The sequence below is a fragment of the Centruroides vittatus genome, unplaced genomic scaffold (assembly GCF_030686945.1).
Source record: "Centruroides vittatus isolate TY-2023 unplaced genomic scaffold, ASM3068694v2 contig_355, whole genome shotgun sequence".
In the NCBI taxonomy this organism is placed as follows: Eukaryota; Metazoa; Arthropoda; class Arachnida; order Scorpiones; family Buthidae; genus Centruroides; species Centruroides vittatus.
Window position 1 is genome coordinate 640658 of NW_027122178.1, and position 23184 is coordinate 663841.

A 23184-nucleotide genomic window follows, 5' to 3' on the forward strand; every position below is an offset into this window, starting at 1 on the left:
GTTCAAAATAAAGGTTTTTAAGCAGAAAAATAAAAGATTAATATAAAAAAACTATAATAATTAACTTATTTTATCATAAATTAACTCTTGTGTAATAATTATAAAAATTTTAATATAAATATTATTATTAATTTTTAATTTTTAGAATAGATTTTTAGATTTAAAACTGTAACAGAGATATTATATACCACATCTAATAACTACATAAAAATAAATTTAATAATGGAATAATTTACTTTATAAACACCCGAAACCAAGTAGAATAAACGAAACTAGTTTTTTATTTATATATATTAAGAAATAAATGATATGTTCAATAAGAGAATTTGTTTTAATTGAATCTAGAAACACGTTTCTAACAAGTTTTTTTTTAACTTCTAGTTAATCCAGTTTTTATAAAAGTAGAAGATAAATGATTAAACTTTGAATAGGAAATTTCATTAATTTTTTATTTAGAAATTAATTTAACATAAACGATAATTATAACAATATTTCGTGAGATAAAACTAGGTGAAATATTGTGTAGATAAATTATCTGATAGAGAAAGTATGTGTTTATATTTACTATATATAAAGGAGTTTATATTCACTACGTATACAGGAGCATATATTAATTATATAGCTTACATTATATATAGAGGTTTATATTCTCTATACATTTTTCTATTTACTATATTTACTATACGTAGAGGAGTTTTACTATATTCTTTATAAGAGAGTAGATTACATTACATATATATAAGTAGGTCTACTGTACTATAAATAATATATATTTTCACTATATTGTTTGTATGTAGAGGTGCTTATATCCATAATAATTACTATAATAAAGTTGATATTTACTATATTCGTTACATATAAAGGAATTTTTATTCACTATACTACGATATGATACTCACTTGTATTTGTTATATAGGTTATAGAGGGGTTTATATTTACTATATATACAGAGAAATTATATTCTATTCAGTATATTTACTATATATATAAATAGGAGTTTATAATCACTGGTATATACTTCGCTAGCTATATTGTTAGTTTTTATCTATCAACGTTTAACAAGTTTACAGACAGACATTTATTCAGGGTCAACTACTTCTATCTTTTTTGGAGATCGCTAACAGTTAATTAAAGGGCTATTTGAACAGGAAATTCAATTTAAAATGTTAAAATACCCGGCATTGACAACAAGGACGACTGCTTATCTTTATCGAGGTCGATCGAGATTTGCACAAATTTTCTCTCGTATACCTTATTATAGGGCATTTAGCCTATACTGTATATATAACTTTAATTTTAAAATTAAAATCGGAAATAAAATTGATTGTGTTATTTTTAAATATTATTATATATTTTATTGCAGAAAATAATTATTTTTATTCCTGATTTTAACTCGATTTAGAGATTTTATTCATTATTTTACGCTGAAAATATAATTATTTATTTTTTAAACAGTATTTTATCCTTAAAATTTAGCTTTAAAATTTATAGTTTATATTATAAACTTACATAAAGTTAATGATGATGAGAATGATAACTTTATTTATTATTCTATAACAGGTGATAATTAAACTGTGAATAAAATTAATTAATTAATTTTCCAACATTATAACTTTTTTATGAAAAATTTATCGTTAGATTTAATTTAAAAAATAGTATAAATATATTGTTATAAAAATTTATATCTCTTATTAAAGTAACAATGATAATTGTTTATTAAACTGAGTATAAAATACATTTTTTAAACGTTAATTTATATATTTTTAATAAAATATTTATCTTTAAATTAAGTAAAATTTTTTTAAAATGTTGTAGTTTACATTTTATATAAAGTAATGATGATGACACTGATAACTCTATTTACTATTCTACAATAAAATTTAAATGTCCAAAAAATCATAATGATGATGACGGTGATCTATTAAAATAAGTATAAAATAAATAAATTTTTAACGTTATTTTAAAATTTTTTGTAAAAAATTTATCAATTTTATCTTTAAATTTAACTTAAAAACAATAATAAATTCTCTGTTATAGTTTATATCTTACATGAAGTAATGATGATGACATTGATAACTTTTAACCTTTATTCATGGTTATTTTTATTATGTAGGGGCCTACCAAAATTTAAATATATGAAGAATGATGATGAACATAATCATAATCTATTTAAAAATAAAATAAAATAAATTATATTTTTAAACTCGGAGGTCTCATTTACCAATCGAGACTTATCCAAGCAAATACATCCATTTTGTCGGGTTATGTGTTATTAGTGTTTATTTTTATAAGTGTTATTTGAAGTCGAAGAGATACTCTTAAAGCTTATAAAAATAAACAAAATCATAGAAAACTCTGTTAATGAAATAAACACACAATTATAGACTTAATTGTAATTAATTTATATCTTTTCTTAAGTGGTAAATTTATCATTTAGCGCTTTGAAGAAAAAATTGATGAGACGTTTAATTTTACTATTAGGAATGTAGCTTTTCTTAGAAGCGATTATCTAGAATATTTTCAACATATAAACTGTTTATTTTTCTTCTGATTATGAAAGTCACTAACGGTCAAACAGTTTAACCGTGAGAATTTGATCGTGAAGATATCGATTTATACAACTTGCAGCTTAATAGTTTATTGATTTAAACTTAATTTTTCTCAAATTTACTTGATATTAATCTATATTTATAAAAGAATTTTGAGTTTACTTCTTACAGTTAGCTTGTAAGTTAGTATCTTAAATTCTTATACTGTACCTACTTTTATAACAAAAAGTATTAGATTGTAGTACTGTATCTTATATTCTTATACAGTTATACTACCTTAAATTACTACTTAAAAATTCTTGCTATAGTACCTTATATTTTTATACGTCATAATAACTTTCTTATTATATCTTATAGTGCCCTATATATATCATTATAGAAGCTTATAATTATTATCTTTTAGTAAGCTTACTCTACAGACAGTATTATACTTTACAGTATTATAGTCTCTATAGGCTATATCATTACAATACGTTACATGGCTATAATATCGTATAATGATTTTTCTTGTTATAGTGACTTTCTTATTAGGCTTATATCTTATAGTATACTGCATATACAGGTCTATATACAGTATTATAACTCTGTGTAGAATTATAATACTTTACATTCCTATAGTACCTTATAATTTTTCTTGTTATAGTGTCTTATATTCTTACATCACCATATTAGAGCGTTTTCATTATAGATTTTCACACGGTATAAACAAGATTTTAAGCCTTAAATAAGACCAAATACAAATTTACGTGTTAAAAATTATAATTAATCAAATATAGTGATGGAATTTATTAAGTCTAAGTTAATGTAAAGGTCATTTTACATATTTTTTAAACTTTAGAAAAATTCAATTTAATCTAATTTCTCCTTTTATGGTTTATATAAATCTGTAAAGAATGAAAGATACTATAAGAGTATAACAAGAAAATCATGATAACTCACTATAAGAGTGTACTATAATAATATTTAGTACCTTATAGAACCTTATATAATTTAGTATCTTACAGTTATAATAACATGTAGTAATATAACAATCAATAATATACAATATATAAGGTTCTATGAGACATTATAGTAATACATAAGATGCTAGAAGGTACCATAACAAGAAAATAGTACCGGTACAAAGTAGTATAATCTTATATGAGGATGACGATGATAATATCTGTAACATTTTCGAGAACGGGAGGAGTTTCCTTTATAAAAAGAAAAAAAAAGCAGTAAAGGAAATTAAAAAAAGTGAATAATAATCAAGCATGAAGTAAGATAATAAATACAAAAGACTTATAAGTAAATACTAATGTTAAAATCTGATGTTATTATATTATCAAGTAGAAGAATCTAATCCGGATATCAAAGGGAGAACGGATGTATCCCGCTAACATAAATTCAAATAAACAGCTACCAGACGTATTTTTATTAAATTTCCAAGTCTAAAATATTAATTAAAGGTCATTAGTTAGTTAATTAAATCGAAAAAATAAAATAGTCTTTATATAAAATATGGAATCTATCTACAATTGACACACTTTGTTCTTAGTGTGTAACGTAATTTATAGCAAGAAACGATACAATCAAGATGGACGTTGACAAGCAGATTAAGGAAAAAACAGATTGACCGGAACTAAAGTGTTTAGAATTCCTAGCGATAGTTGCTAACACCTGTGACGAAACTATAATGTGTTGTATCACAAAGAGAAACGACAAAATAATGTATTATCTGGTGTCAAGTCGATATTTTATGTCTTCTAACCTGAATAAAGCTGTGATAACTCTGTTTGATTTGTTTTTTTAGAGGGGGGTCGACTTTAGAAATTTAAAAAAAAAAAGGAAACGAACTTCTTACACACAACTCGACTATCTCATCATTTCTTCTTTTATGTTTTGATAAAGTTTTATTTAATATAAAGATTTATAAATAAATCTTTTTTCCCCTTAGTTTTTAACATTAAATCATGAACTTATCTCTTGTGTTTTCGAGTATCTTTCGCCTTTATAATTTATTAAGATCGTCTTAAATGCATTACGAAGGGCGAAACTCCTGTCTTGCTGCATACAAATGAACTTATTTTCTGGAAAAGTAAACATATTTTTTAAATTATTTTATATTTTGTATCCTCAGTAATCCTATTAGACTATGTCAAGTAATTAAATTAGGATACCTAATATTAATAGGATATATTTTTGTATTTCTATTAAGTATAGGAAATAGGGAATACTTTTTATATCTATTAAGTACACAGAATATTAAAGATGTTAATTAATATAGAATCCTAATTAGCTAATTAAATAGTTAATAATATACTTTTTATTCTTTACAAATAGGATATAAATTATCTGATTAATAATTCTAATTAATTTATTCAGATTTTAGAATTATTAAATTTTATTTGATAATCCTGAGTTTGGAATAATCTTAGCAATTGAAACCAAAATTTGCTTATAAGTACGCACGTTTACTATTAAGAATTAAAGAATAAAACAATTTATAAGGCTTATATTGACATAAATTATAATAAATTATATAATGTTTATAAATAAACGGTGATTTAGAAAGTTAAAAAAGCACTTTCTCTAATGTCTTTCATAGCCTATAGGCAACTATTTTTACACCTTATATCATTAAACCAGACCATATGAGTAATTCCAGTTCGAAGGGACGTGAAACTAATTCATTTAACTTAACACCCACTGACATTGTATTGTATCAGAATAACAGGCAAACCGGTTTTTATAATATATATAAAATAAACACTCATTCAGTGGCATATACAACACAAAAGAATGGTGCGGAAGCACAAGTTTAAAAATCTTCAGCCCGTGACTTTTCTACTATTGTTTATTTAAAAGAACAATTTAATAAAATACGATTAAAGAACGTCTAGTATACTTTGAACCAATGGTTAAATCCAGTTTACGGAACTGCTTCTTTACCTTTTATTTTCTAATAACTATACAATATATCGTATATGACCTATACAATAGGTACTGTACTTGTCTCGAAGATTAGGTCCCTCCTCTCTTCTTTCAGGCATTTTTAACACGTTCTATCGTAAAAATTTTATTAATGATTATATTTTTAAACGAAATGTTTGCATTTTTAAGGTATTAGTGTGCTATTTTTTAAAGAAAAATCCGTGTTTGTCGTGCGGTGTTATTTCTAATTTACATATTAATTTTTTTGCTAATTTTATGATAAAATAATACCGATTTTTTTATGTTAATTAACTCTGTAAATGATATTGTAACTTGTTATACTTTTTAAAAAAAACAAGTTTCTATTTAAACAGGTTTTTGATTGGGTAGATTAAAAGATGTATTGAAAACTGGTGGATTGGAGCAAAGTTAATGATCTAACAAATCTTGTAAATTATAAAATAAAAGACAAATTTCTGTCAAAACAACTTTCTCCTATCTTCCAATGTTGCAAATGTAAAGGGGAGTGATATATGCGCTGGTGTCAAGCTTCATTTTCCAGTTTGTTAAAACGAGGTAATAAATTTCCTCTTTATTAAGTTTGACTCTTTACCCCTTTCGTATATCCAAAGGAACCTCTTTACCTAGACGTCACATGACCGCCTGACGTCATACGCGTTCCCACGTAACCTGATAGGTGTAGGTGAGATTCGTCGAGCAAACGGCCTGCGGACCTGACCTTTGAACTTCACAAAACGTGTGGAAGATAAGTGTTATCTATGGAGAATGAACACTTTTGTGTGGTTGTGCATTTTGCTTGTGTACACAGCTATGGTTTGTTATCTCTCGTGTTCCCACGTGTACGACTGCCTTGTAAATTAAATAACGAGCAAATAATACAGAACTTACCGTTATGGTACCGTATGACATTGTTGCTTCCTTATAATATCAGTAGAATTTTTACTACTTTGTTTCATTTAAAGCTGAATTCCAGTTTAAAAATCAACTTTTATTCGTTTTGCGGGGCAGAAATCTGTCATTTTTTAAAATTAAAATAGTTTTTTATTTACAGAATGAAGACTATCAATTGAAGTACCTCTTCAAAGAGACTATAAAACACCCAGTACACCCACCCTTGGCCCAGTAGCCACAGGAGGTAAGTATCCACACCCTGTTCTGTCAGGTAGATAGCACAATAATTGCCAGTCACCAATAGACAAAGTTTCTTATCCAGTATTGCCTTTTTTTGTTTAAAATAACAATATTGAACAATAATAAACACTATTTAAACAATGAAGATAGCATTTTTATGCCCATTAAATTGCATCATTCCAGCATTTTAATTACTTTATAATGATGAAATAATATGCAATTACTTGCAATTTTTAAACAAAATAACTTTAATAGATTTAAATTTATTTTTAAAATATACCTTAAAACTCTTCTTGTATAATTTTTAGTAACAATTAGGTGTAACTTCAATTAATCTTTACACAAAAGTTTGTTAAGGTGATTTTGTGTGTAAAATTGTTAGTTTTTCGAGTTTAATTGCCTAAAAACTGTATTAAAATACTGCAGAGTTTCTCTTATATCCTGTGTATAATGAACTAATTGGTGGAAAATTACCTGTATTAGACAATAACACCTCCAACTGTGTGCCTTGTATAGGTGAGTTAGAAGTGATTCAACTCTATATTGTATTGTCTTTTGACTAGACAGAAGGATAATGAGCACAGATTGCACCCCTATATAACTTTACCAGGAACTATAGATGAATATATAGGTCCATAACATAAAAGAACCTATTGTGATCTGTACGCATCAATTCTTTTCTATACACAAAACTACTTATGATCTTTAGCATTAATTATAATTTAGAACAAGAGGCTCTTCAAGGACGTTTCTTGTAAATTTATAATAACGACTTATCTGTGTATAGGAACATTTAAAAAAATATTAAATTTATTAGTTAAAATAACGTTAAACCTCCAGGCATTCTTTAAATATATTGTAATTGTCTTTCAATCTATTTGATGAAGATAAGATCAGTTCTTACGACATGTGCTTTTTTTCGATGGTTCACGAGTGATTTGTTCAAAAAATCTGAACGTGATAAGGAATTTCTAAAAAAATAGACGTGGTACAAGCATTAACATCGCTGCTAGTTAAGGAAAAAATGGGCATGTTAGCCAGAAACATGCGTACAATCGAAAACTGTTATTAATTGAGGGAAAACAGGCATGGTACAGTACACTGCAGTTAATCAAAAAATATGTGTGGTACAAGCGAACAAAGTCATTATTAGTTAAGCAAAACATAGTAGTAGTGGACTGTGTGGTTAAGCCGAAAATACACCTGATACCAGCATTAAATTAAGCGTAAAGTAAACATGGTGCACTGAAGGATTAATCCAAAAATACACGCGTTAGAAAAGCATTGAAAATTGTGATTAGTTAAGTAAAAAAAAAAAAAAAACATAAAGCAGTATAGTTGATGTGGTATAATCATTGAAATAATCCAATTAATTAGGAAATATATAATGTAAATGGCCATGGAAATATTGGGCTGCATGGTATAAGCATTAAGAAATTATTACAGTTAACCAAAAATACGCTTTGTACAACAACTGAAAATCACTATCGGTTAATCAAAAAAGTAAACTTTGTACACTGTAAGATTGATTAATTCAATAAAATACGCAGTATGGACGCTAAAAAATTACAATTAATTGACCAAAAAATGAATAGATGCCTCGAGATTAACCAAGGTGTATAAGATGATTCTATAGAATTTGTTAATCAAAAAACAATCGTGGTACTGTACACTACGACCGAAAGATACAAACTGCGTTAAACAGCAGAAAAATATATAGAAAGATAGTGTAGTGTCATTACGTGACTGAATTATAATTTGGCCTGTTGGTCAGGTGTTTCTATAAAATACATAGACTATGTTACGTCGTTACCAAGGTAACAATAAAAATAGTGGTGTTATTTTGAAACTGATAGTGGTAATAACCTAGAATGGTTGAAAGAATGTTATTAAGTTAAGCAAATAAAAATTTTCATAATTTATCCTGTGAAAAGATTAAGTTCCATTAAACATGAATAGGTTATGGAAGAGTGATTTTTTCCATACAAAAAAAAATATATATATATATACAGGAAAAAAGTTCCTTTGAATATATTTATTTAATTTTTTTAATTAAAATAATAATAATTTAATATTTAATAAATTAGTAAATGGCATTTGTGTAAATACTTTTTTATATTGAGAAAGTATTAATTATTTAATGTATGGATATTTTAATATATTATGCAAACAGAAGTGTTAATTATATTATATGAATTGCATATTTAACTGGTATATTATTATATAATAATAATTTGTCCTAAATTTGTCCGTAACATCCCAGTTTATACTAAAATGATGAAGCATAAAGCGACGATATTATGAAATATCGACTGCTGTTATGCTGTATATAGGGTGTGGTTAAATAATATTTCTTTGGAAGATTGTATTTCTTTACGTTACACGAGTTAATGATTGTGTTTTTGTAAGCTACTAGCATCACTGATATTGTGTTTTTATAAGTTATTGTACCAGCATTATTGACAGTGCTTTTAGCCTATATTATAACAGCATTTCTGCTAGTGTTTTCTGTAAGGTACACTACCAGCGCTACTGATAGTGTTTTCTATAAGGTGCCAGCGTTACTGATAGTGTTTCTGTAGGGTAACAACGTTATTGACTGTTTCTGTAAGATATCCGCGCTCACTTCTATAGATGTTTCTACTCATTCATAGCCCACAGATGCTGTACAGTACAGTACATCACTTTCTAAGCTACTTTACTAGGCCTAGTAACATTATTTTGCTCCCATAACGAAGTCTACATTTTTTCATGTAATTTTACTTATTACAGTATTAAGCTAAAATTAAAGATTATATTTTATTATAAAATTTATTATTATTAATTAACATTTTCGATATTTTTAAATTGATTTATTATTCTAAATTAATTTTTAAAGTAACATTTATTATTAACTTGACGAATTATACTCATGATAAACTCGAATGTATTTGCATTATTTGAACTATAAAGCGCATCTAAACAATCATTTTTTATTCATTAAGAAAGTAAATTTTTAATGTAAAATTACTTTAAAATGTAAAAAGTAATAATTTTACATTTAAAAATATATATATTTACATGCATTTTTTTCTATAATTATACCTTTAAATCTCGACCAATTTATGCAGAAATCTAGCTTAGATTTTATAGACTTGTGTTTTATGAGATTATTGGCTAGAAAATAAATGAAATTGTAATTTAGAGACTTTTAAACCAATATTCCAATAACCAATAATCAAGAACTAATATTCTTTAATAAGTTTTAAAAAATTAGAAAAAATTAAAACTTTAACAAGTTTTTTAACAAGTTTTTTAACATGTAAACTAATTCTTGAATAGAGCGCAATTTATACCTTTATTACGCTTTGGGATACTTAGAATTATAGGCTTATAAATTAAAAAATTATATTAAAAATAATCAAAATTATTTACTAAATTTAAATTTTACATAATTTACGAGAGGATAGTATAAGAATAATTAGAAAAAGTATAATCAGAGCTTAAATTGCGCCCTCGATAAAATATAAAATCCCGCATTTTTCTATAGATTAGAGTATAAGTATTTAAATTTTCTGGATAAAAATAAAAATTATATATTCTTTAGCGTTTCGAGATTTATACTGGGGTTTAGAGACTAGAAAATGGGCTCTTATTTCTACAAGAGTGTTGTATATTCATGATTTTAACAGAGGTAAACGAGATAATTTTTCGTAAGGTCTCAGGTGGGTTATTTTAGCAGGAACGGAAGCGGGTATCAATTTCATCCACGTGTTACACACTAATTTGGAGGTCATGACCTGCTAGTTGCAGTTAACAAGCGACTTTAGAGGAAAGCTTTAAAAAAATTCCGATTTTAATCGTTGAAATACTAAAGCAGTGGATGCTACTCGTGGATTTTCAGACGTATTCGACCCTTTAAAATTTGATCATTTTAGCACGGAAATTAAATTTATTAAAATGTGATTATTTATTAAAATGTGATTATTTAAATATAATTAATTATTCACTTATTAAATATTTTATAAAGATAAAATTAGTTTTAAAACGGAGTAAGACCTATATCTTCCTTAAGTTTATGTTAATTTAATAGGTGAATGCTGATTAGAAAAGTTGTTTTAAAAACATTACGTATTCAGTTAGAATGTTTTAAAAGTTAACGAGAAAATTAACTTTATTTCCGGTCCTTAATGTGCTGTATAATAAAAGTGTACTGTTTATTAAAGCATGTTAGTTAGCGCATCTTTTATCAAAGTGCATCTATGACTCTCAGCAGGTATGATTGCTTCCACGTTCTTCATTAACATCTCATTTCCTTTTCTATATTGCCTATTACTCTTCAATTTCTACAAAGTGCAAATAATTACAGCTTTTTTTAAACTACATACAAGCCAATTTTCTACTTTAAATCCTACATTTTTTATGTAATTTTAACGATTTTTAATCACTTCTCGTTGGTATAAGTCGAACTATAATTAACTTACTTTCAATTAAATTATTATTGTGTTTAAATGCATAAATTATATATGTTTTCGTTTAAAAATACATTAAAATTGTATTAAAAAAACTAAATTTAAAAGTTATTATGCGTTTTTATATTCAAAAACAAATTTTCTGTGAGTTTTCTAAAGAGAAAACTTTCAACATTTGATGAATTTAGCGCAATTAAATCAGTTTTTACGAGTTTACTTGCACTAAATTCACAAATAATAAACCTGAAAGACTCGAACAATTAGCATAATATACAATAAATTGTATAGAACTATTAGAGTATGTAACCTTAGAAAGCGTAGGCCTTCGTATGTAGAATTAGTTGTATGCGATTTTTATTATTTAATAAGCGCATGAAAGAAATTTTATTGCATACTTATACATTCCTATGACATTAATATAATGTGAGAACAATCATGTCTTATTGAATTATACAGTAAGCCATTTACATTACAATAGAAAAATTATCCAGAAGATAAAAGACAAACATTGCAATGCGAAATATTAGGACAGGTTTTGTGTTATAAAATAATATTATTTATTAATAAATTTTTAATGTTATGGTTTGTAGATATATACAGCTTTGTTTATTTATTTATTTTTTAAATGGCTATATAATACTTAAAATTTGTTAAAAACTCACACAAGTATACATAATTTTAACTTATAAAATCGTTAAAAATTCATATAAATATACACAATTTCCATCTTTAAAAAATTGTTATAATTTACAGTAATTTTTTCTTTAAAAATTCACACAAATTATACAATTTTTAGCTTAAAAAATTATAATTTGCATTAATCTTCTATTTAAAAAACTAAAAATTTTTAATTAATTTCATATTTAAGCTTTTAAAGTACTAAAATATATTTATTATTAAATTTTATATATTATAAAATTTTAAAAAGTTATTTTTATTTCTTAAAATGATAGAAAATTACAAAATAAAGAAAGATCATTTAACAGATCTTTTATCATAAAAATAAATAAATTTTCATTAATTAATTTTCATTCTTATATGTTTAATTAAATATTAAAAATTTTAATGATGTTTATTGTAATTAAAAATATTCAATTAATAATTTTATTATTGTTTTTTAAAATTTTATTTATAAAAATTTCCTTGTTAAAGTCTTTTCCTTCTATGATATATTTACCATTTTATTATAGGCCTATTTCATTAAATTTTATAATAACAAAATACTATGTATAAAGATATAATATGCTATTATTATAGAGTATAAAAAACGGTATTTAAGTGAAATTTTATTCGGAAATAATGCGTCAATTCGCTAATTCGCTAGCGTTGTTGCGAAGTATTTCTTACCAAAATTCTCATTATTTTCGGCTATTCATGCACAACCAAACAGCGTGTATCCGTCTTAATGGTAACAAAACCTTTTCCATATAATGGTAAATAAGGATTCATGCTGATTTTGACAATGGTTACGTGTGACAAAGTCTCTATTTTATTTTTTTATAATTATTTGCGTCACTCGCATCCCACTACAAACCTTACAAAAATAGATTTTCGTGCTTAATATTTTTAAATTTTTTGGATAAATTATCGATTTAATAAGTGTTTTTCATATATTTTATGGTCGTTAGTGTGTATTTTTGTTGGTTTTGTGGCCGTTTCTGTACGTCTTTAGGGGAATTTTTGACGTTGCAACTATTTTCTAGCCTATCTTTTAACGTTGCAAATGTTTTTCTTGGCACTAATGCTAAATGATAACCGAAAAAAAAGAAACACATTACAAGTTACAAATATTTATAATGTCAATCGGGCAATAAGGATATGTTTACTTATTCATTTATTATACTATAGCGTGAGGCAGTTTTTTTTTCTGTGAAGTTTAATGAGTAAAGTAGCCTACTGACACGAAGGATTTGGAGCAAAATCCTTAGTGTTTAATTGAAAAAAAGGAGGAGAACTTACCTGGTATTCTATGAGGTAAGAATCTCGGATGCCGCGTCAACAACCAAGGATATAAGGGATAAGTTTCTCTGCCCAGCAGAAACGGTGACACAGGTTGAAGTTGGGGTGGACAAGAATTAAGTCCCACTTGGCCGGCATACTGCGTATCAGCATAAATTCCCGATCTGACTCCACACAAACTGTCCAGGTATGCAGCGGGAGTGTTGGAAACCACAGGGAAAGTCGGTACAGGAATCACAGGTTGTTCATTCCTACAATGCGTTGGCGACCTAACGTGAGCGGGTGGTGGGCTCAGTGATTTAGTTTCGTTTCTATTACATTCCCGTACGGGTGAAGTTTCTCCCGATTCTTTACCAACGATAGATTCAATAGAAAAACCCAATTTCGGTTTGGAGCATACAGGTAGAACTGGAATGGGTGCGAGAGGCATCATTCTGTAATGCGATGCCGACTGTTGCCGGCCCTGATGTGTGTGTGTGTTATTTCAGCTTCAGCTTCACTTCATCTTAGCTCAAGTCGATAATTATCCGACGTTTCTGGTATTTTGATAGGCTAATTACCGCACTAAGAATGTTATAGACGATAATGCAGACTCCCGATTGGACGAGCCAACTCTAAATGCGTTATACGAAACGTGCTATTTGCTGCGGAGCTGTGGTAATTGTCGCTAACTGAGAACAGAGAACGGAGCGTCACTGCTTGACTCCTATTGGTTGAATTCTGGTCAGGCTGGACCAGTTTGTGGCGTCACTCTCTCTTCTAGCCTATATACGAACAGAAGGTGAATGATACTCACACATAACACCATTTACACTATTGCAACTTCATTACTCTTAATTATTTCTGTACGGGGTTGCATATTTTTAGATAATAATTACTTTATGATAAGCTAAATTTTTATATTCTTTAAATATTTAATGTATTTCCTATCATTTATACTAATTAATAAATATTAATGATGATGTTATACGCTCATATCTTCCTTGTAAACCTATGCTAAACCTATATATTTTATTTTATGCATATTGCGATGATAAAGACAAATTTTTGCTTATTTTTTTAAAATATCATTGATGAAATTCTTGTATAACTTGATATTTAAAAAATATATACATATTATAATTTAATTACAAATTACTTTTAAATACTTCAATTTAAACTAAATAAAAACTCTAAAATGACTTTTAGTTTTAATTTTTCTTTTTATTATAATAAAAAATTCTTTATTTTTTAAATTAAAATTATTAACAATTTACAAATAAAAAAATTGTATTATTAAATTTATCTTAATTTTTTAAACAATTAAAACCTGATTAATTAATAAATAATTTTCATTTTATTTTTTCTGATTTTGTCATAAAATTTTAACTATAAGCCAATTAAAAAAAATTATTTTATGTATTAAAAGTCTTATAATTAATTGTACTAATTAGAAGTTTTAGTATTTATATGTTTATGTTTAATAAATATATTTATTTTCATTTGCTAGCCTAATTTTAATCTACGAAAAATGAGCAAAAATACCAAAAAAATAGGGGAAATTTTCTTGTATTTTTCTCAGTTTTCGCTTATTTTTCTTATATTTTTCCCCAGTTTTTATTCATTTTTCTTATATTTTTTCAATATATCTTTACTTAAATCTTATACTTCTCTATAACCTAAAGCCTACATTTCTCTTAAGAAATGGCCCCTTTTAACATACAAATTTAACGTTATAAATAATTAAAAAATATTCAAAGACCTCTTAATATTTTATATTCTTTTATTATAAATTTATATTTATATTATATTTTTACTAAATTTAATTTTAAAAAAATCGAATAAAATTGATTAATCTTGTCCCTATAGAATTTTTTGTTTTTATATAAAACTTCTTTAAGCTTTTAAAAGTTTAAAAATTATAATAAAAATTAATTTTAAATATAGTCTATTTATTCAAAATAATTTATTACTTTTTATAGTATTTTTAATTTTGATAAAATTTTTGTATTTTTGTACTATACTGTACAGTACAGTACAGTACGTGGTGATGGAGCTACATACCAAAAGTCGGTTAATCATTATTAATACTAAATTATTGTCTTGTTTAACTAATTTATTACTTGAAAGCCTTTGCAAAAATTGTACAGATTTAAAGTACAATACTTACAAATTACGACGCTTAAATACGATAGCGAGTTGCTAGAAAAGAACAAGACTTTTGGGCCGCCCCTATAGCTAAATAAATAAATAAATAAATAAGATTTAAGATAAAAATAATTACTGATAGCTATTTATTATCAGTAATTGAATATAAATCTTGTTAGAGTATCGTGTAACTATCAATGTAGATACTAATCAACACTAAACGATACATTTCAAGTCTATAAAATCAATTAATTTATTTAATTTATAGCTTTAAAATTAAAAAAATATATATGCATATAAATTTATACAATATAATTTTCTCTCAATATATAAATTTATAGAACAAAAAATAAGATATATTTCCTTTAATATAACATAAAATACAGTCTATTTCATGTTATATTAAAGTAATATTTTTATATAAATTAATAATAAATTTAATTAAAAAATTGATTCAAAAATGTTATAATTTATTTATTTTTATAAGCCTACATTTAGATATTTATGTTTATTAAAGTATAATTTATAATTTAAATATGTTACTTCTTTCTTTTATATATAGAAGAAGCAGTATGTTACTCCCTTATATATAGGAGAGGGTAACATGTTAAATTTAAGAATTGTTACGTTGTTAAACACGAAGAAAATTCCCCAACATTAAATAAAAGAGGATAAAGTAAAGAATTGCGTATAAGAGAATGTTATAGTCTTTGTATCGTGTATATTTTGTGCAATATTTTACACTCGACTCTAGAAATTTTTTTTTGTGTTTGGGGAGTATTGACATGCCAATTCTAGATAGGTTGATGCCTCTCGGGAGAAGTACACATCATTTCAGATAGGTTAGTGTTTTGTTTTTCTCTCGCCAGACGGCGTTAAGAATACAAGCTGGGGGGTGATTTATTGCACGAGATTCTGTAGCGACCAATCGCGAGATCTTTTCTTAGTTAGCCTCTAAGCAGGGTATCGAATATCGTATTGTTTGTGTTGACGTGGATAGGGCTATGCTGAAATAGAAGTGTTGCCAATATCTCTTTAAATTATCACAATTTGTAAAGGGAGATAATTTTATGTTTTATCCTTCCAGAAATCAAATTTTTATCGATTTATAAATGAATATATACGATAAGAAAATTATGAAATTATTTAAATTAATTTATTTGACGTTGATATACAAGAAATCTTTGATGACTTTACTTTTTAAAATCTTGTATAGTCATTGTTTCTACTTAACATATTTGATTATATTTAAATTCATGATCATTACGTCTTCTTTAATATTTTAAGAGCTAAATATGTGTAAAATTATAATGTTAATATATAAAAATTGATAAATTTAATATCATTTTGTGCGTATTTTTATTGTGTAACGTCGAAGCCGTAGGCAGAGTAACGCATTTGAGACAGCATCCTCACTTACTGCACAAAGTAAGGCGTGTTCCAATTTGAAGGTAATTACTTAGATGTTAACTAATAGGTCGTAAAACGATCAGTTTTCAGGATTCCTTAAACTTAACTAAGAAGCCGCTGGTGTGAGATGGGAGGGGTGACCACACACGCTGTTCCCTAAACTCCTGCTGTTTCGGATAAGGATCCTTTAGAACAAAGACAAGAACCATGTTGGGGTTTTCTCTTTGAATTTTATATTTTATATTACATTGGAACTATAGTGAGGTAATTTTCACAGTGATATTACCTTATCCGCAATTTTAAACCACTGTTTGAGGAGGATGCCATTTGTAAAAAAAAAAAAAAAAAAAAAAAAACGAGGTTACGGGTTGTTCAGGCGATTTTCTCAAATTATTTACGTTTTATATATTACAGTATTTTATGTATTTATAAGATAACTTTTCAAATAATCTATATTTTAATTTTCGATTTCTTAGAAATATTCATTTAAAAAGTAAAAATATCATGCTCATTGGTGCGTGTTAGATCAGCAAAACTATTTACATTAAAACTGTTTACTATATATTTATTCCGAAAAAAAATGTATTTTAAATGAAACTTCTGTTTTCATAAGAAAAATTAAATATATAATCTTTTTACAAATTAAAATTTAATAAGTTTCATTGGTACGATCTCATATTAAAGCATATATATGCAAGGAAACGTCATAGACTAATGACGTAATTTTTATATCAGTAAATTCACGTGATATAATAGGATAAGTGTCCAACAAATGACACACGTAGGATTGTTGTAACCGGAAGTATTCGCCACCTGTTGGTGTGACAGGAAAACATTACACGCTTTGCCAACTGTACTCAACTGTGACATAGATCGTCTCGGTCACGTGATGGCAGCGGGTGATGTGAATGAAAGACGTGTGCTAAACCATCAACAACACAAGATGAAAACGTGATAACACATATCCTTACATTGTATCAGAATGAGCCCAAACTGTTTCAAAATATTTTGATAAGGAACTAAACCATCGATGTGTCAGCAACCGACTGATCGAGAAGGCAAACCCGGATAATCGATTAAAGATTATTTATTGTTTCGAATTTTTCCATTACTTTAATGGAAATTTTAATTAAATAATTGTCATTTTTTAAATTATAAATTACATTTCAATCCGTTCACTAACATAAATTGATTTAAATTGTCAAAAGTTCGATTTCTTTTGTATCATTTCTGCAGAAATTTTATACAAATGTGTTAAATTTGTTTTTATAATTAAAATTAATTTTTTAACAGTAAAAGTTTACTAGATCTCCAGTAAAATATATAACAATTTTTTAAAGTTTCTTTTATATTTTTAACGTTAAGTATTCAATTTTTATAATTACTTGAAGTATTATTCAGTAGAACTAAACCAGGATAAAATTAGTCATAATTTATTTTATTTATAGATGAAAAGAAGATTATAAGGAGAACCAAAACAGATATATAGGAGAAAGATCTAAAGGTTTCCTGTATAGATAGAGATTCCATAAAGCTTTCTCCTTCTTCTTCATAGGAAAGGAAGCTTGATAGAACCGCTACGTACAGAGGACTTTTAAAATCTTCCTCCTACTCCTTCATAGGAGGAGCAGGAAGAGGAAGAAGAAGCAGATTTTAAGAGTCACTTCAATTGTTAAAATTACCATATTCCTTATTTATGCTTACTAATACGTAGAAAGAAGATTTTAAAAAATTGTGTATTTAGGAAAATTAACTAGAGTGAGTTACAAAAAGACAGTTTATTTAAATCTCAAGATCAAAATGGCGCATCTTTAGATGCTAAGGATTACAAAAGCTCAAAATTAAGAAAATTATATTATAGATCATTAACAACATATTCGAATTAAAATTTTTATTTCCATAAAAATATATGAAATAAATATAAAAGTCGAATTTTTACAACTCTTTTGAAAGTTAAAAATGTAATATTCTGGATAGTATATAGATTTAAAGCATTATATTTACTTAACAATATCTTTCTTTGTGTTCTTAAAATAGAATAATTAATTTTTACAATAAATTATTCTAGTTTTGAATAGAATAATTAATTTTATTACTTTCTATAAAAGCCGTTGTTAGTGTAGTTAACTGTAAACAAACAATTAAAAACATGAAAGTAATCGGAGTAAAAAAAGAAATGTAAATCATTTAAAAATGAAATTTAAATTATTTATATTATAAATATTTAAAACTTATTCATATATTTTAAAGATTTTTACAACGACTACTTTGTCCATTTGATTCAAGTTAGTGTAAGAAGGTAGCCTCTTAGATTTGTCTGTCTGTATATAACTTACCAAATATACAAATAGACAGATAAAACGATAATATTAACCATTTTTAAACGCGTTAAAGGTCCCAAATATAGAATAATTAACGTTAATAACGAGGCGTAAGAATTTTATAATTAAAAGTTCTTAAATTAAAAACAAAAATCTTTATAAAAATATAGCCTATATTCTTAAATTAAACAATTCGCAATTAAAAGATAAATTAATTTAGTTTACAAAATTTAATTAAAACAAATTCTAATATAGAAAAATCTACAAAATTATTATTATATTTATATAATAAGCTTTATATACATTAAAAGTTTCGAAAACAAAATAGAAAAAAAAGGTTATATACATACATAACACCAGGTTATTTATTTATTTTAATTCATTTAAAGCTTATAGATCTAAAGCCTAACACCAGGTTAATTCTTGGAATTCGTTTAAATCCAACAAAATCACAGGAAAGAGAAAATCCGTAATGTAAATAAAACACAGTTTGTAATATTAAACAAAGGGTGGAAAATTTTTCAATAAACTCCTCATTATGATAGATAACTGTAGGGATTAAGGAGTTTAACGAAATGGGCTTGTTGCGTAAAGCCGTATCATCAAGCACAGCAGATAAGGGTTTCAAATTAAGGAACATCTAGTAAACATCCTAAAGCCTTTTCGCTTCCAGAAAACTTATATAAACACGTCGTATTTGTAATCATACACAAGCATACACACTATCTTCTCCCAATGTATAAACAGCAAGTCATTTCAATCCACAATATCTGGTTCGATCTTGGCTAATTTTATAAGCATTGTGTCAATATAGAGAGAGAAAGTGGGGAGATTTTGTTTTAAGTAATGCAAAAGATTAAAAATTGGTTATCGAATCTTTTAAAGATTAGTTTATCGTATAAAATTCCCCTTTTTAAAAATTGGCGTATAGAACTAACCATTAAAATTTTACCGCATTATTTACAGATGGTGTGCATCTTCTTTACACCGAAATACTTTTTAGAATTTAATTAATGTTTATATTTTAACTCTTTAAAATTAATTTAGCGATAAATTAATATTTTATATATTTAAGTTCGGTTATTTAATCTTTAAAAGTTTAGTTTGTTATATAAAATTTTTGAAAAATGGTGTATACACCATTAAATTTTACCGCATTATTTACGGATGGTGTGCACTGTTACTCCAAAATATTGTTTTTAAGCCTTAATTAATGCTTATATTTTTAAATTTTTAAATGAATTTAACGATTAATGAATACTATAATTAAAAATTTTAGACTAATATTATAATTTTTATACCATAAAAATTTTTTAAATTATTTTTAATAAATGTATAACTTATTTATATATTTATGTGCGTGTGAGTGTATCTAAGTTTCTGCGTATAAAATAAGATTTAATTTTATAATTTAAAGTTTTATAAGTTTATAAAAAATATTAATTAATTTTTCGTTAAAATATGTTAATTAAATGCTTCTTGATTAAATTTTATAATATAGATCAAAGTTTAGGTCAAAGTATAGCCTACTTACAGTTTGATAGTCCTTATTTCTAACTAGGGTTCTATGAATATCTTTTCCTGTAAACATAATTTAAATTAAATACAATTTAAAAATAATTTTAAGATTATATAAAACAAAAAAATTTAAATTATTCTGCCATAAAAATTTAAGTATATATCAGTCTATAAAGTTGGAAAGTAATGAAGAGTGGAAGTGTTCACTTGGATTTAGGGATGTTGAGGCCTTAAGGTTTAACATAAAAGGCCCTTTCCCTCTATAAAATAACTTTAGCTTACATAAAAATCTTAAAAGCGTTTCTTAAATCTAGAAAATTGTTAAAATAAGTTTATATTATAAATATTTCAAGCAAATTAGGATATTAAATTATATTTTATAATTTTTTTAGTAAGTATTTCATAAAAATTCTCAACAGTTTAACTATATATGAACCTCCAAAGTTGAAGTGAAGAAGGGTAGAAAAGTAGTATTTAATATATTTAAAAAAATAAATAAAAACACGGTTATAATGTAACTATACTAAGAAAATATAATCATTTATCTGTTTTTATAAACATTTTATCAAAATTGTGCAAAAATTCATTTAAATCTAAATTAAGTTTTTTTATTTGCCCTACCAGGAACTAACATTTAATTTATCATTTAATTACAATAAATATCATTTGGAATTGATTTAAACACTAAGCAATTAACTAAAATTACATCTATAGTTTAGGATTATACATTCAATTTTGTATAAGTTATATAAAAATAGGCACGTAATTAATTATATTTAAAAAAAAAAAAAAAAAAAAAAAAATACGGTTATATATAGGTACATAAATCAAGTTAAATTTGTTACTTCCTTCAAGAACACAAATAAGTCTAAATGTCATACGAATACAATTATAAAATGCTAAAATTTTTACAGGTAAAATTATGCCTGTCAGTTAAATGTCGAGAAGCGAATAGCTAACTTTATCAAACAGTTCAAACACCTTGACCTTATCTGACATTCCCTTATATAATTGACAATTCATTAATATTATTACCCACAACCTGTCACTAGATGTTGGAGCCGTTTATTTAATATGTGACATTAAAATAGTTTGAAAAAAAAAGACTGATTTAAAATTAATTTTATTTAATTCCTTTTATTGTAATTCATAGAAAGATTAATGAATAGGATTTATTGTTCAGAAGGGGGAAAACAATTACAATAAATGTTCTAATTTAAAAAATTTCTAGAATTTTTTTTCATCTTTATTTAATTTTTTAAAATAATTTAATTGTCTGTAATTAGAAACATCTAGTTTTTATTCTTAGTATAATTTGTAATTGTAATTTTATAAAAGAAATCAAATAGAATTATTTAAAAATTAATTTTTTAAATATCTAAAAGTTTTGTGATTTTTGAAAATTTTATATTGAATTTTTATATTAAATTTTAAAACATTTTTTACATAAATTTTCCGAATGTTTATTGGAATATGCTCAATAATCATTAAAATATAGTTGTTACTATTGCTTTATTTACACCATGATATATAAAATACTTAAATTTAATTTTTTAATCTATAATTTTTTTATTAAAAACATTTAATTATAATTTTAACTTACATTCTATACATCACATAATAAGGATTTTATCATAAAAAATAATCTTTCGATTAACGTTAAAATCATATTTTAAAATTGATCTAAAGTCATCACCACACTTCACTAGAAAATAAATAAGCCTAGTCTTATAAAGAAAACAAATGTTTATTTAAATAAAATGGCACGATTTTTAGAAGAACTAACAAAAGAAAAAGGAAGATAAATCGAAGGTCTCGCTTTATCTTCTACTTTTTTTTAGATTTTTTTTTCTTTACACTTAAAACTACTGCAATCTAATATCAATCATTGCTTATCCTATTGTAGAGAATGTCAGTATCCAGCTGCTACATTAACATTTTTGAAGCCTTATATCAAAGCGGTGCAAATTCCACATCATTTTTTTTCTTTCTAACTTAAAAAATAAATAAATTTGAATGAATTTTTGAAAACTTTCTTGCATACAAATTAAAATTTCTTTGCTAAAATGCGTGTTAAAATAAATATGTTCTATAAATATTTATTTAAAAAAATTAAAATTTTTATTATATCATTTTAACATATATATAACAGTTTTTAAGTTGATTTTATATAAAATATTACAGGGAATTAAATAAATGAATTTTTATCTCAAAGTATAGGCTAATACATATTTTGTTTTTTCTTTCAGATTTTTAAATAATTTTAAATAATATATTAACATTTATTTTCTTATATTATTTAATAAAATTAATATAAAATAGTAATAGTACATATTAATATTTATTTTTAATCTTTAAAATTCGTAAAGATTAAGGTAATTTAAATAATTTTACTGAATAATTTATTTACTGAATTTCTATACATAAACTGCCATCAAAATAGAAATAAATTTATAAATAAATTCTCGCCGTTTCTAGAATTCTAGAATCATATAGCTACAATTTAATTAGAATTAAAATATTTATTTAAAAATGAATTTATTAGAAACTTTTAACTGAGTTGAGTGAAAATTATATCGATCCAAAAAAATAACATTTTTTTTATAGCAAACCCCGCCCCATAAAACAAAATGGGCTTGGTCGATTTTAAGCTCCTCCTCTTTCTCTGGCGCAAAAGGGAAAAGCAAAAAAAAACAATAATCCCTCTCAATAACGTTACCATGACAACAATTCTTTTCTCAAAGATCGTCTCGCCTTCCCTCTACGCCTCATTACTTTTATTTT

At 25.2% G+C, this 23184-nt stretch overlaps 1 protein-coding gene across 1 annotated transcript in view; it reads right to left on the reverse strand.

Annotated features, from left to right (window-relative positions):
- LOC136974705 (homeobox protein EMX2-like) overlaps positions 1-13673 on the reverse strand; it is a 32185-nt gene extending 18512 nt beyond the window's left edge. The window contains exon 1 of the mRNA XM_067269644.1: positions 13025-13673. Coding sequence (XP_067125745.1) covers positions 13025-13457 — 433 coding nt within the window. The 5' untranslated portion in view covers positions 13458-13673. The remainder of the gene's footprint in view (positions 1-13024) is intronic.
- Between the last annotated feature and the right edge of the window lie 9511 nt (positions 13674-23184).